The following is a 14,744-nucleotide window of genomic DNA, read 5'->3' on the forward strand; positions in this document are numbered from 1 at the left end:
AAACAGTCTTGCTTAAAATCAGTGGCAGCACAATTGCTGTTTTGTAATGGCAATCCACCACATTCTTCAACCTTATAAATCCACTTTTGGGGGCGGGGGGGAGCACGTAAAAAAAGCTATCTTTAAGCTTAATCGAGCCTATGGATTAAGTTTCCGTCTCTGAAATCAATAGTAGTAGTAGTCCCTACTCGCTGTCCTTTCACAGCACACATTACCTACAGCCCAGGTGCTTCTAATGATGCGGTACCACAAATTGTATCACAAACCACCTGAGCCGGGTGATCAAGCAAGCGCTCTCCGCCCGGCTTCAATCTTTATGGCCTCGCGACGCCTTTTCCATATGATTTGAGAATGGAATTCCGGAATATTTCATAATTCCCAGCCACGTTTTATTTAGAAAAGGGAACCAAAACGTTTACGCTTACCGGCTGCTGCCATTCTTCCTCCTCCGTCTCTTGCCAGGCGCTGCTCTGCCTGACAAGCTGATGCAACCAGGACCGTTTCCGGAAGCCTAGCTCCACCTCTGATCGTCACTTCTGGTGGGCGCAAGGTAACCTGACGATGCAGAGGCAATGCAGGCTTTAAAAGGCTGGGAAGCAGCACCGTATGTAGACAGTTGCAGTAATATGTGCGGAGGGGCCCACACAAAAAAGTGCATCAGAACACAGTAGGCAGATATGACACTTGTTTCGAGGATAGAAGAAGAAATGGATCCACCACCATAGGCGCAAATTGCCTTGTTTGTCTCTTCTTTTTATTGGCCAGTATTCCAGTACTTAGGATTGCTAGAGCAGCCTAGGTTTTAAAGACTTTTGCTTTGCATTTTGGACTATTTCAAATTCAATTGATATTCCTTTATTTGTGCTCTTTACATAGTTTTTAAACGTTTATTATTATGATTTGGGTCGCACAGTCAGCCAGATGTTTTTCTCCATCTGAGTCCTTCCGGAGGACTGGAATAACAGATGTGGTTTAATAATCATACAGGTATCAGGAGGTAAGCTGTTCTAAGGAAGGCTGCCTTTAGCATAGATTAGACCTCCTCCGAATTCCATCATCTAGCCAATGTAGACTGGCAACTACCCGGAGGAGAGCCTTCTCGGTGGCTGCTCCGACCCTCTGGAACGAACTCCCCGTGGAGATTTGGACCCTCACCACCCTCCAGTCCTTCCGCGCCGCCTTAAAGATCTGGCTGTCCCGGCAGGCCTGGGGTTAAGATTCTAACCCCACTCGAATTGTGTGACTGTTGCGTTTTTAATAATGATATATTGTCTGTATGTTAGAAATTGTTTGTCCTCCCCCCACCTTTTTTTGAACTGTGAGCCACCCTGAGTCCCCCCCCAGGGAAAAGGGCGGCATACAAATAAAGGGAAATACAAAATACAAATACAAATTGACGGATGGTGATTTTGTCAATGCTGATGGTGTTCAAGTGGAGAACCAGATGTTTTGGAGCTGCATCCATAGCGCCTTTTACTATTGGTGTTAGCTTTGCTTTCATTATTATTATAGTATCAGTCAGCCAGATGTTTAGGCAATTTGTTATTTTTTAGCCATCTACCCAGTCCTTCCAAGGACTGGGGATAGACAGATGTTGTTTGATGCTGTTGATGTTAAAGGTATCATCACAAAATATAAACTGTTTGGAGTAAAGTTGCTTTTTGCAATTGACTAATGGTGATTTATTATATTAGTTCAGATACCTATAAACTGAGCAAATCAAGTCTGCAGATTCCGCCCCCCTCCAAAGTTGAAGCTATTTTCCAATAAATAGATTTTCCTTTTTTTAAAGAAACTTTTATGATCATATACTTTAATTTACCAGAGTTTTTATAAATAAAAGCCTGGATTTCTGTTTATCAGTATTTCCTCTTTTTTTTTTGACTGATTGAACCATCATCCAACTTCAATCTGTCTCTAGGCAGTGTACAATACAAGCAATATAAAAATAACAATATACATGATAAATAGATGGCAAATCACCATCAATAATACATATGTACACTGTCTGGAGCTACAAGCACAAAAGCCCAAAACATGGGAGAAGAAACCTGCTTTTAGGCTCAAAGAATTACGGTAGTTTATTATTTTATGCTTTTCTGTGTAATACTTCATTTTTTCTTCCACATAATTTTTACATTTGCAATTTATTACAAGTTTAAGCTTACCTGGCATGCTGTTCTGACTTTAAAGGGAATTGTTGGGATTCAGCTATATTTTACAGGAACCTTCTCAACCACAGCAAAGATTAAATAGCACTTCTGCTTACCTAGGCCACAGGTTTGTTATTAAGATATAATATGAAACCTGATCAGATTATTTCGAGTTAAAAGGCAAACTGACTCTTGTGTAAATTATTATCCGAAAATAAGGTTAAGAAAGATTATTTGGAGTGATTACAGGAAGTAGTGGTAAATATCAGAGAAGCAAGGGACGAGGGTAAAATTCACGCGGAATGATCTACATTGTTTAAACTCTATTAGAAGGGAAAGCTTGGGGAGATTATTTTGAGACAGAATGCAAATTGATTCTTGTGTAAATTACTATTTGAATATGTGGAATGATCCACACTGCTTAAATCCTACTAGAAGGGAAAGTTTGGTGAGATTATTTTGAGCTAGATCGTAAACTGATCTCTGCATAAATCTGCATAAATTTTTATTTGAATATAAGGTTAAGGAAGATGAATTGGAGAGTCTACAGGAAGATGGGGTAAATAACAAAGAAGCAAGAGACGAGAATAAAGTACATATAGAATGATTTATACTGTTTAAACATTAATAAAGATGGGGGGCTGAGCTTAATACAAAGAGTTTTTTTTTCTTTTTTCTTTTTTTTTTCTTTTCTTTTCCTTTTTATAATTTGTAATTTCTTTTTATTTAGTTTTTTCTCATATTACTTTTATTTTTAATCCATAGGATCACAAGATATTTCAGAAGGGGTTTGACAGAGGGCAGTGCCAGGTGTGGGCCCTGGGAAGTCGGGGGGGACTAGGGAGGGGGACCTACTGGGGGTGGGTGGGTGGGTGGTAATATAGTTTCAATAAGAAGAAGAATGCACTTGTATACGGTTGTCTCTTCTTTTTTTTCTTTCTTTATATTTTTTTCCTTGGGTTTTTATTTATTTATTTATCATATTTTGTTTTCTATTTTCTATCTTCATAGCTCAATATTAATAAATAAGAGTCGAATAAAGGAATACACCAAGGGGAGAGGTAGAGGGAAAGAAGAGGGAGGAGCAAGGAGGGAGTAAGAGGGGAATGTAAGGAGGGTGTAAGGGGAATGCTAGGGTGAGGAAGGGGAGAAAGGAAGGTGTGAGGGGAAAGGGAAGTAGGAAAGGGGAGTGTTAGAGGGAGGAAAGGAAAGTTGGAGGGGGAAGATGGGGTGTATGGAGGATGGAAGTGTCAGGTGGGGTTTTGTTTTATGTTGAATGATGATGAGTTGTGTTTTCTTTTTTATTTTATTTTATTTCTTTTCTTATAGCAAATATCCAGTATATAAGTGACTGTAAAAAATTGAATGTGAAAATGAATAAAATATATTTGACGACCAAGAAAAAAAAAAAAGATATAATATGAAACCTGAAAAATATTAAGTCTCTGTTTGCTCAACACATTTATCCATTCTTAATATAATTGTGACCCAGAAAAAAATTGGTGGCATAAACATTTCACTTAAAAAGCATTCATTATAGGCTTGGATGACACACTGAACCATAAGCTAGCCATACAAGCTGCGTTTACATAACACACATAACAGTAAAAGGTGGCTAGCTAGTTTGTTTCCTTGTGTTGTGTGAACATATTCCTGGTAGAATCAAACCCATTTAAGTCTGTAACCAGTTTTACCACACTGGTTTTGCTAAACTTGGAAGACCATGTTGTTTTTCTCCCTCTGCCTTTTGAAATCCACACTGCCGTGTCACATTGTCCTTTTGTTATGATGAATAAGAAAAGAGATACATATTAAGCCTGAAAAAGTGAAGGTGTGAGATTAGTAGAAGAATGTTAAGACTAATTTATTGTACTTCTACTATCCTTAGAAACCATCCAGATTGGATCCTGCAATAACAGCACCAGGTTCAGATGAATCTTTAAAAATATTCCTTCAACCCTTCTCTCACTTCAGCTTCATCCCAAATCAATGTTTATTTCCCTTCAGGCAATTTTTCCTGAAACTCACCTGTAGTTCTTCAGTGGAGTCAAAAACAACTTTTATCAAACTTATTACAAAACAGGACACTGCAAAATTAGTTTAGTTTTTTTACTGTTAGTTACTTTTAATGGAGGTATTATCTAACAAGAGGCTGAATTTTTTTCTTACAAATCAACATTGCTTACTTTGTTTGTGAACTATGCCATGATGCGTCTTAAATTTTTTCTAAGTGAGAAGTATCCATTGTTTTGATTGTGTTCCAGAGTAATAAATTGAAACAAGTTAGCTGCTCTAGTAGTAGTTAATTATTTGTTTTACATTCAGAGGTCTAGTAGATAGCTTTAAGTAAGCATATTTCTTATACAGGTAGTCCTTGACTTACAATAGTGGTTCCCAAAGTGGGTGGTATCGCCCCCTGGGGAATGGTGGGATGACTTAGGGGGGCGCTAAGAGGCAAGGGGGCCAGCAGGGGGTGAGGGAAAAGATTGTTGGCTGTAGAGGGCGTCGCCCCTAGGTTGGTAGCTTCCCCTTAGCTAATTCTCAGATGGAAAGGAGAAACTTGCCGAGCAAAAGATGGACTGTTTAAAGCCCATCGGCGCGGGCACAAGGAAAAAATTACCCAAACAAACCTGGAAATAGCTGCGGGTTTTCCTTTAAGCGACGTCACCACCCTCCCCTCCAATCACCGCCTTCCTCCCAGGAGAGGGGCATGTGCCGCTTCAATCGCCCGCCCCCCCAACACCACCGGCGTCTTAACCTACCGGTTTGGCTTGTGAAAAGTTTTTTTTAAAAACTCCCTTTTGGTGGTGTGGATTTTGGTTAGGGAGGTTTTGATTACCAGTAGGAGGGAGCTCGCATTGCGATCTTCCGTTTCTAGTCTTTGAAATACGAGTGTTGTTAAACTCACGGGAGCTTTCTTTGATATAGGTATAGTATACTATATGTATATACTATTATAGTATAGTCAGGACTCCCCAATAAGACTTGTGGACTTCAACTCCCACAATTATCCAGCCAGCATAGCTGGGAGTTGAAGTCCATAACTGTCTGGAGAATTCTGGGAGTTGAAGTCCACAAGTCTTAAAAGTTGCCAAGTTTGAAGACCTCTGGTATAGGTTCTCCTGCTTTAGCAGGGGACTGGACCAGAAGACCTCCAAGGCCCCTTCCAGCTCATTTATTCTAATCTAAAGCTTATAAAAGCTCCACTCAATGCTGGTCGCAGGTGGATTTTCTTTTAGGATATGTGCTTAGTTTTTGAAATATCCCCATCCTCTCTCCTTGCGGAATTACTGGTTTTGAATAGTTGGTTGCTGGCTCATCGCAGGTATCTCAGATTTTCCCAGGGGGGCCTTCACTATCAATACAGGGCTCTCCCCTTCAGTCTGGCTTCGGCGCTCGGACATTCACAAAGGTCCTGGCGGCATTGGCAGGTCACCTCCGATCGATTCCGGTGAGATTCTAATGCTACCTAGATGACGTCCTAGTTCAGGCAGGGTCCCTTCCCCAGCAGTATCAGATATTCAACTCACCATTCAGTGCCTTCAGTCTCTGGGGTTTTCAGTCAATTTCCCCAAAAGTCATCTCTCACCATCCACGTGAATCCTTCACTTAGGGACGATCATAGATTCAGTGTCAGGGATAGTCCATCTTTCCCCGGACCGCCAGACCAGCCTTCACTGGCTAGCAAGCTCAGTTCGCAGAAGTCAGTCAGTTTCCATCCTGACCTTGTCTCAGTTACTTGGCAAGATGGTATCATGCATCGGGATAGTCCCATGGGCCAGACTTCACCTCCGCCCTCTCCAGTAAGCGCTTACTCCGTTTCAGAAGAGGAAAATGAGTAACTCCCTCCGGATCCTCCGTCTCCCAGCGGAGGTCTGGGTGTCCCCTCCAGTGGTGGCTCTCCCCAGCCCTATGGCGGGGCTGCTCATTTTGGGAGCCGGATAGAGTGACTGTTACAACTGATGCAAGCTTGTTCGGTTGGGGGGCCCTGATGGACTCCAGATTAGCTCAGGGCCGTTGGACTGTCTCAGACCTCTGAATTGAATTGAATTGAATTTTATTATTTGTATGCCGCCCTTCTCCGGGAAGGACTCAGGGCGGCGAACAATTCAAAAAGGGAAAAGGGGGAACATAAAACAGAATACAGATAATTAAAATAAGCAAGAATCACGCAACCATACAAGTCGAGAGGGGAGGGAACTCATCAACCCCAGGCCTGCCGGCAAAGCCAGGTTTTGACGGCTTTTCGGAAGGCCTGGAGAGAGGTGAGGGTCCGAATCCCTGTGGAGAGTTCGTTCCAGAGGGCCGGAGCTGCCACAGAGAAGGCCCTCCCCCGGGTAGTAGCCAGGTGGCATTGGCTAGTAGACGGAACCCGGAGGAGGCCAACCCTGTGTGATCTAATGGGCCTTTGGGAGGTAATTGGCAGCAGGCGGTCTCTCAAGTACTCTGACACAACATCAATTGGTTGGAGCTGAAAGCAGCGCGCCTGGCCCTCCAACATTTCAAGGACTCTGTGAAGGGCCTCCACGTGCTCCTCCTGACGGACAATGTCGCCACAAAGGCCCACATAAACTATCAGGGAGGGACACACTCTCAAGCCCTCTGGCTAGAGGCTCTGAGGATCGGCTCTTGGGCAGAGAAACATCTGGCTTCGCTAGTGTCGGAACATATATTGGGCGAGTCCAACCACCAGGCAGACTGGCTGAGCCGGGCGACCCTCGACAACGGCGAGTGGCAGCTCCTCCCCGACCTGTTTCAGGAGATATGCCAGAGGTTCTGCACCCTGCTGGTGGACCTGTTTGCCACCCTGGCAAATTCACAACTGCCAAAGTTCTTCTCCCGTTTCCAGAACCAAGCTGTGGAGGGCACGGATGCCCTCAGGAGCAGATGGCCTCTGGGCCTCCTCTATGCCTTCCCTCCCATTCCCCTTATCCCGGGGGTCCTCAGGAAGGTAGTGACAGAGAGGGCTCACATCATCATGCTAGCCCCTTATTGGCCCGGGAGACCCTGGTTTGCGGATCTGGTACAACTTTCGGTTTCCCAGCCATGGAGGATTCCTCGGGAGATCGTCTTGTGCCAGGGGGTTTTGATGCATGCAGAGCCACAGTGGCTCCATCTGACCGCCTGGCACTTGAACGGCGACTCCTGAGAAAGGCTAACCTGTCCTCCAAAGTCATACAAACCATTGAAGCCTCTAGGTGACCGTCAACCACTCGGATCTATAACTCCACCTGTCAGCCTTTGTCAGATGGTGCTCCCCATTAGCCATCAGTCCAGCCAGGGCCACGATCCCCAACATCCTGGACTTCCTGCAGAAGGGACTGGATGACGGCCTATCACATAACACCCTACGCCTGCCAGGTGGCAGCGTTGTCATCTATCCTGGGGGTGGGTGGGCTCTTCCTCCCTCTCCCACCATCCCCTAGTCAAACATTTTCTGAAGGGGACGGCAAATCTCAGGCCCCCTCCTATCCACAGATTTCCAACCTGGGATCTTCCTCTGGTCCTCAGGGCCTTGACGGGGGCTCCATTTGAACCTCTTCGAACAGTCCATCTTAGGTTCTTGTCCCTTAAGGTGGCATTTATGGTGGCCATTACGTCTGCCAGGCGTATTTCAGAGCTAGGCGCCCTATCCTCCAAGGATGATCTTTGTCAATTCCACCAAGATAGGGCGGTCCTTCACCTGGACCCCACCTTTTTCCCCAAAGTGAACACCCCATTTTACAGGGCGCAGGAGTTAGTCTTGCCTAACTTCTGTCCGGCCCCCTCTAGTGATAGGGAGCGACTATGGCACCGTCTGGACGTCCGCCGCACCTTGCGCATCTATCTCAGGCGGACGGTGGGATGTACACAGATCGGAGGCCCTCTTCGTTTCCTTTCAGCCGGGGTCTCTGGGGGCCAGGGTTTCCTTGGCCATTATTGGCCAGTGGATACGTCAGGCCATTGCAGGGGCCTATGAGGCAGTGGGTCAGCCTGCCCCGGCGGGAATCATGGCCCACTCCACTAGAAGTGCCGCAACCACAGTGGCGTGGGCCACTAGAGCTCCTTTTGAGGATATCTGTCGGGCGGCTGTTTGGGCATCCCCAACCTCTTTCATCTGTCATTATCGACTGGACGCATTCACCTCGGTAGACGCGTCCTTTGGTCGTAGGATTCTACAGAGGGTGGCAGCTGACTCTCCCCTTGGGCCCTAGTTTCCCTCCCTGGGACTAAGCTTGGGTATTTCCCATGCATAACCCCTCCCTCTCTTCCCCTGAAAAGACACATTCAGGTAAGACCAACGTTCTTTTTACAGTGTTTCTTGCCAGAATCACTGCAATTGTTAAGTTAGTAACAAGGTTCCTAAGTGAATCTGGCTTCCCTATTGATTTTGCTTATCAGGAGGTCATAAAAGGTGATCGCATGACTCCAGGTCACTGCAACTGTCATAAATATGAATCAGTTGCCAAGCATCTGAGTTTTCATCCCATGATCAAGGGATGCTGCAAGTGAAAAATGGTCATAAATCCTTTTTTTCTCAGTGTCCTTGCATCTTCGAATGGTCACTAATTGAATTGTTGTAGAACTACCTGTATTCAGTGCAAGTTTTATCATCTCTCAAATCTGATTCAGGGGGTTTCCCCAAGCATTCAGGATAGTTTTCAATTGTGTGCAGAATATTAGTAGACGTAATAATTTATTCTGCTGGCAGAACATCTGTCAGTGTTATGATACAATTGGACCCAAATAATATCCCATATATGGTATAATATTCTGAAACTTTTCATATTGTGCACTTTTTTTGTAATTGGTATAACTGGCTTCCAAAATTAAGTAATTATAAAAACTAACAAATGTATGGTGCTTAGTGTATAAGAATGAAATTGTGTCCTAGTAATATATTTAATAGATGGCAAGATTTACACTAAACAATAATCTGGTTTGTTTTCACAGTAGCATAAGATAGGAAGCCAATGATGGTGACTATGCAGATCACTACAGTTTATTCAACAAACCAATGTGGTATGTATTCCTAGTCAAACTATGTGGAATTCTTTGAAATGTACAAATGCTATCCATACTATTTAAAATTATTCCTTGCTCCACTCAAATTTCATTTCATTCCCTGGCCCATTTCCCAGTGACATACACAATAAAGGAATCAGAAGTAATTTTTTATTAGAAAATATGTACAAAAAGTTGCAGAGTATGATGCAGCACACTCTTTGTATTTAAGATCACAAATGAAGTATTGCAATCAATCAGTCATTTCATACTATAGTAGCAAATGCGAACACAGTTCCTGCCTGATTTATTTACATAGTTTTACACAGTCAAATTCCACTTACCCAACAGGTTAGACGATTGTGATTCCATAGAAAACTACTGTATCCAGCTTCAGCCTGCTGTATGTTAGCAGTTCACGTAATATTGAATACTGAATTTTGGTTACAATAGCATTTTTATAGAGGACAGTACAGAATCACATAAAAACCTGTAATTTCCAAACACTGACCAAGCTCTTATTGGTTGTTGTATTATCCATTGTAAAGTTTGAATGTTGCAAAATTTACCCACTCAGATATGCAGCATTTTATTTCCCAAAAGTTCAACAACTGTGTTGTCAGTTTACACATCTTCAGCCAAGGGAAAATGCACTAAAGTAAATTGATGCATAAAAAGTCCCTTTTCAGAGAAGACTCTTCTCTGTCCGGTTTTTGCATAGTCAAAAATAAAGAAATAAAAGCTAAATTAGTCTTCAGTCGCATTTATTATTAAATGTTCACTTATTAGTTCATTCATTATATTTTCATAAATACCATTAAGATGCATTTCTTTCAGGCTGTCAAGTATTTTATTAAAAGCAGGAACAACTCCATTCCTGTCTCGCAAAGTTCTTAACATCTGATGACGCTGTTCATTAGAATGTTGAGCATTATCAAGTTTTATGTTCTCTAGGTCAATTTCTGATAAGCCACATTCCCTCATAAGTCTTTGCCAATAATGTGGTAACACTCTGTCCGTTGTTTTAAAATAAGTCTTCTCCAATTCTGCAATGCAAATAAAAATATATGTTAGATTTAAAAAAAAGCATTTTACACGACTCACATGCTTATATACTTATATGGCATTTCAAATGACCTGTAGGACAAACGTCACATTTTTCTTCAATGTATATATTTGGCTTTCGGCTGCATTGGCTCAATGTTTAATTTTCAAAAGCATAAAAAAAAAAGTACAAGTAGTCCTTGAGTTATAACCATAACTGAACCCAAAATTTATGTTGCTAAGTGAAACATTTGTTAAGTGAGTTTGTCCCATTTTACAACTTTTCTTGCTAAGTGAAGTGAATTGTTCCATTTGTTAAGTTAATAACATGGTTATTAAGTGAATCTGTAATCTCCATTGACTTTGCTTGTCAGAAGGGGGAATCCCATGACTCCAGGACACTGCGACCGTCATAAATATGAACCACTTGCCAAGCATCTGAATTTTGACCATGAAATCATGGGGATGCTGCAACAGTAGTGAAAAGTGTAAGTCACTATTTTCAATGCTTTTCAGTAACTTTGAATGGTCACTAAATGGACTGTAAGTCAAGGATTACATTATATGACAAAAGTAATACCCCCCAATTCATGCCATTTAAGATAGATTACAACAATTGGGATAATTATAGCAAACTGCAAAAAATAATTTTAAAAATGCAGTAACGGGATATTAGCTTGTTAGAATAAAAGTATCTTTCCTAGCCAGAGAGAAGACAAAGAAGGGGCTATTCAAATACCAAAACCCTTTTCAGAACCATCCACTCTTCCCCACCCACTGCTGGTCCACAAAGCCAGAAAGGTTGAGGAACTGGGCCATATAGCAGTTAGACTTATATACCGCTTCATAGGGCTTTCAGCTCTCTCTAAGCGGTTTACAGAGTCAGCATATTGCCCCCAACAACAATCCGGGTCCTCATTTTACCCACCTCGGAAGGATGGAAGGCTGAGTCAACCTTGAGCCGGTGAGATTTGAACCGCTGAACTGCAGATAACAGTCAGCTGAAGTGGCCTGCAGTACTGCACCCTAACCACTGCGCCACCTCGGCTCATATGTACTACTCTACTCATAGGATGTCCTCATTGTTGCATTTTTTTAAAACTTCTCCTATACTTCCCTGTAAAAAGCTGTTTTAGAAGTCTGAGGATCTTCCTGAATAGTGGAGATTGTTGTTGGGAACTAAATGAGGAAGCTGAAATTTGTACTCAGTTTGCCTCTTTTTAAAAAAGAACCGATCCTGATGATGATAGCAATAGCAATAGCAGTTAGACTTACATACCACTTCATAGGGCTTTCAGCCCTCTCTAAGCGGTTTACAGAGTCAGCATATCGCCCCCACAGTCTGGGTCCTCATTTCACCTACCTCGGAAGGATGGAAGGCTGAGTTAACCTTGAGCCGGTGAGATTAGAACCGCTGAACTGCAGATAACAGTCAGCTGTAGTGGCCTTCAGTACTGCACCCTAACCACTGCGCCACCTCGGCTCTATCTGATGATAGTGTAGACATTGACATAAGGGCTGAATGCTGAGAATTCTACACATAGAGGCAAGGAGAGGCAAGGAGGCTTTTCACTGAGATGGAATACCAGCCTCAATTAGCTTCTGCATCCTGCCATGTGTATGTGGAGATAAAACAGTACACTCACATAGTGCACTCTCTGATTTTTGCTTTGTAGTGGAATGTTCTGTGGATCTGAGTATCTGCTGCTGCCCTTGTTCAGCCAAATTTATGACTGCCCATTCCTAACTATAATAGAGTTAAGTTGTAGCATCTATCCATTGTAATTGCAGTTTAGGGTAAGAATTCACTTTAATAACCATTTGTAGTTTATTTTTGATAAAGCTATTGACCTGAAATATATAATTCCAAATAACTCGAATTCCCACAAATTGTAAGCCGCCCTGAGTCCCCTCAGGGAAAAGGGCGGCCTATAAATGCCAAATAAAACTAAAAACTAAACTCAATGTGAAAATAAATACTTGGTGCTGGAACATTACTTTAAGAACTGGAGGAAAAAATTCTTCTGTTAATTTTGTAAGTTCTGTGTGAACCGCCAGTAAGTGCACCCATCTCCATTTGCGCGAGCAGCAGACACTCACGTTTGCCACTGGTGCAAATGGAGAGCACACACACGCACACAAATGCACAGTCACCCACCACTTCTGCAGCCCAGTTCCAAACAGCTCACGGCCCAGTAGTGGGCCACAATCCAGGGATTGGGGACTCATGACTTATGGGAACTGAGAATCCAACTAGTAGCATGAACACTTTAAAAAATATTGGATGGAATTAATATTTCAAGGATATTTCAAGAAGATGATTGAGACATTTAAGTATTCCCTTGCACTCAGAACAGAATCATTATAGTTCACTGTTAATATGATGTCCAATGAGTGCATCATTTACATACTTGCTCAAGAAGTTTCTTTTGCTGTTTATTTGATTTAGGAGATTAATTTAAATTATCAAGAATTGAAAATGTAATTGTCAATATTAACATATTTTTGTACTTGAGTTACAAATGTTGTTCAATATGATTTATTGAATGATAATCTGTAAAATAGTTATTTGGACTACTCACTTTCCTTACAGGAAGTATTAAACCTTACTGCAGGATTGTTAGAGCTCTGTACCTGAAAAATTTAAAAAAAGGATGATCTGTTGTAATTCAAAGTATTAAAAAAACGTAAAATATGACTCAACACAGCAAATTGTTTTTTTTAAACAGATTAAACCGGGGGTGTCAAATTCAAGGTCCAAGGGCCAGATCTGGCCCGTGGGTGCTTAGATCTGGCCCGTGGGCCACCTTGGAAACAGTGAAGGACTGGCCCATGGTGCCTCTGCCAGCAAAAATGGAGCTCAGGGGCATTGCACGCAGTCTTCCCGAGCTCTGTTTTCGCTGGCAGAGGATTGCAGGAGGCCATTGCGGTGAAACTGAGCTCAGGAGACCGTTTTCACTTGCAGAGCTCTCGGGCCACTACAGGCACGAGTGAGGTCCAGTTGGCCACGCCCATCCTGACCACACACCCCACCCGCCGAGGTCAAACACAACCCTGATGCAGTCTTCAATGAAATCGAGTTTGACACCCCTGAATTAAACAGATAATCAGAGAAACATAGTGAAATTTATTCAATGGATTCCAAAGTGCACCCGACAAATTTTAAGCAACCTTTCTGTTTCTCAGATTCAACTTAAACCTTAAACTTCAATGTAAGATGATTCCATTCTGTTTTTGACACTACTAGAAAAAAGAAAGTACAAATCATATATCACGTGCCAAGTTGAAAGCAAACAAATCACATCATAGCGATGAACGTCCAGGCTAACAGGCTGTGGTCTGATATCCTGACATTTTGCCAGCAACTATGACTAGCATCTTCAGAAGTAAAGTGAGCGCATTCAATTTCTGCGCAGCTGCCTGTGACCTGAGAAGAAGTACACTGCACAGCAGATTACTTTGCCTCTGAAAATGCCAGACACAGTTGCTGGCAAAACATCAGGATATCAATTAGATCACAGCCTGTTAGCCTGGAAGCTCATCGCCACTACACTGACAGCGGGCATAAAATCTGGTATGAAAGAAAACCACATTAGAGTTTAGTGTTATTTGTTGACCAGATCTGTAAGTGGGAAACTACGGTTCCACCACAAAACCGCGGACGACAAAATCGCGGTCGACGAAAGCGCGTATGTGACGTCATCACAGCGCGACGAAAAAGATAGAAAAATGTAAAAATAAAGCTAAAACCTTCCCCTACCCCCCCCAAACCTAACCCTAAACCTAACCCTTAACCTAACCCTAAACCTAACCGTTAACCTAACGAAAAATCTAACGCTAACCCTTAACCTAACGCCAAACGTAACGCTAACGCTCTAAACCTAACCCTAACCCTTAACCTAACCCTAACCCTTAACCTAACGCTTACCTTTATGTGAATCGGCTTGCTGTAATTTAATTTTTATTTCAATTTTTCGATCTTTTTCGACGCGTTGTGATGACGTCACATACGCGATTTCGTCGACCGCGCTTTTGTGGAATGCGGTTTTGACGGGTCACGGGAAACTACTACTGATAAACTTGTTAACTTTTAAGAGGGCTATTCAACTTCTTTGTTTAATAAAAATGTTAAAATATGATAATCTCCCTGACACTCAGTAAGAAAGTTTGTGTAATGTGTTTCTTTATGCAGCTAATCCAAAATAGCATGCAAATCCCATGTTGCAAAAATAAATGCATCTTTCCAGGTAACCATGGAGGGGAAGAATATGAAGCAAGAATGTTCTTTCTTTTGAAATAATTGATGGTGTGGAATTAGTTTGCATTCTGCTGGAGAATTCTGAAGAATCCTTAATGGGAGTTGCAGAAGAAGTTGGAGCCAGGGCAATGCAACAGAAAATAATCATTTTAAAATAGTAACTGTAAAAGAACATTCTACCAAGAATTTTTGGGCAGAAGCATAAGGTTTTCTGCTTTAAGCTGTATGTACTTTGATTCTAAAAGGAATATACCAATATTTTCTATAAACACTTGGATGCACAATAAGAACACCACCATAACACT

The 14,744-nt window shown here is 42.2% G+C and overlaps 1 protein-coding gene across 1 annotated transcript in view; it reads right to left on the reverse strand.

Annotated features, from left to right (window-relative positions):
- Positions 1-9,286: 9,286 nt before the first annotated feature.
- LOC116513281 (tumor necrosis factor receptor superfamily member 10A-like) overlaps positions 9,287-14,744 on the reverse strand; it is a 37,331-nt gene continuing 31,873 nt past the window's right edge. The window contains 2 exon segments of the mRNA XM_032224301.1: positions 9,287-10,183; positions 12,764-12,815. Coding sequence (XP_032080192.1) covers positions 9,885-10,183; positions 12,764-12,815 — 351 coding nt within the window. The 3' untranslated portion in view covers positions 9,287-9,884.

This window comes from Thamnophis elegans, chromosome 1, assembly GCF_009769535.1.
Source record: "Thamnophis elegans isolate rThaEle1 chromosome 1, rThaEle1.pri, whole genome shotgun sequence".
Taxonomy (NCBI): Eukaryota; Metazoa; Chordata; class Lepidosauria; order Squamata; family Colubridae; genus Thamnophis; species Thamnophis elegans.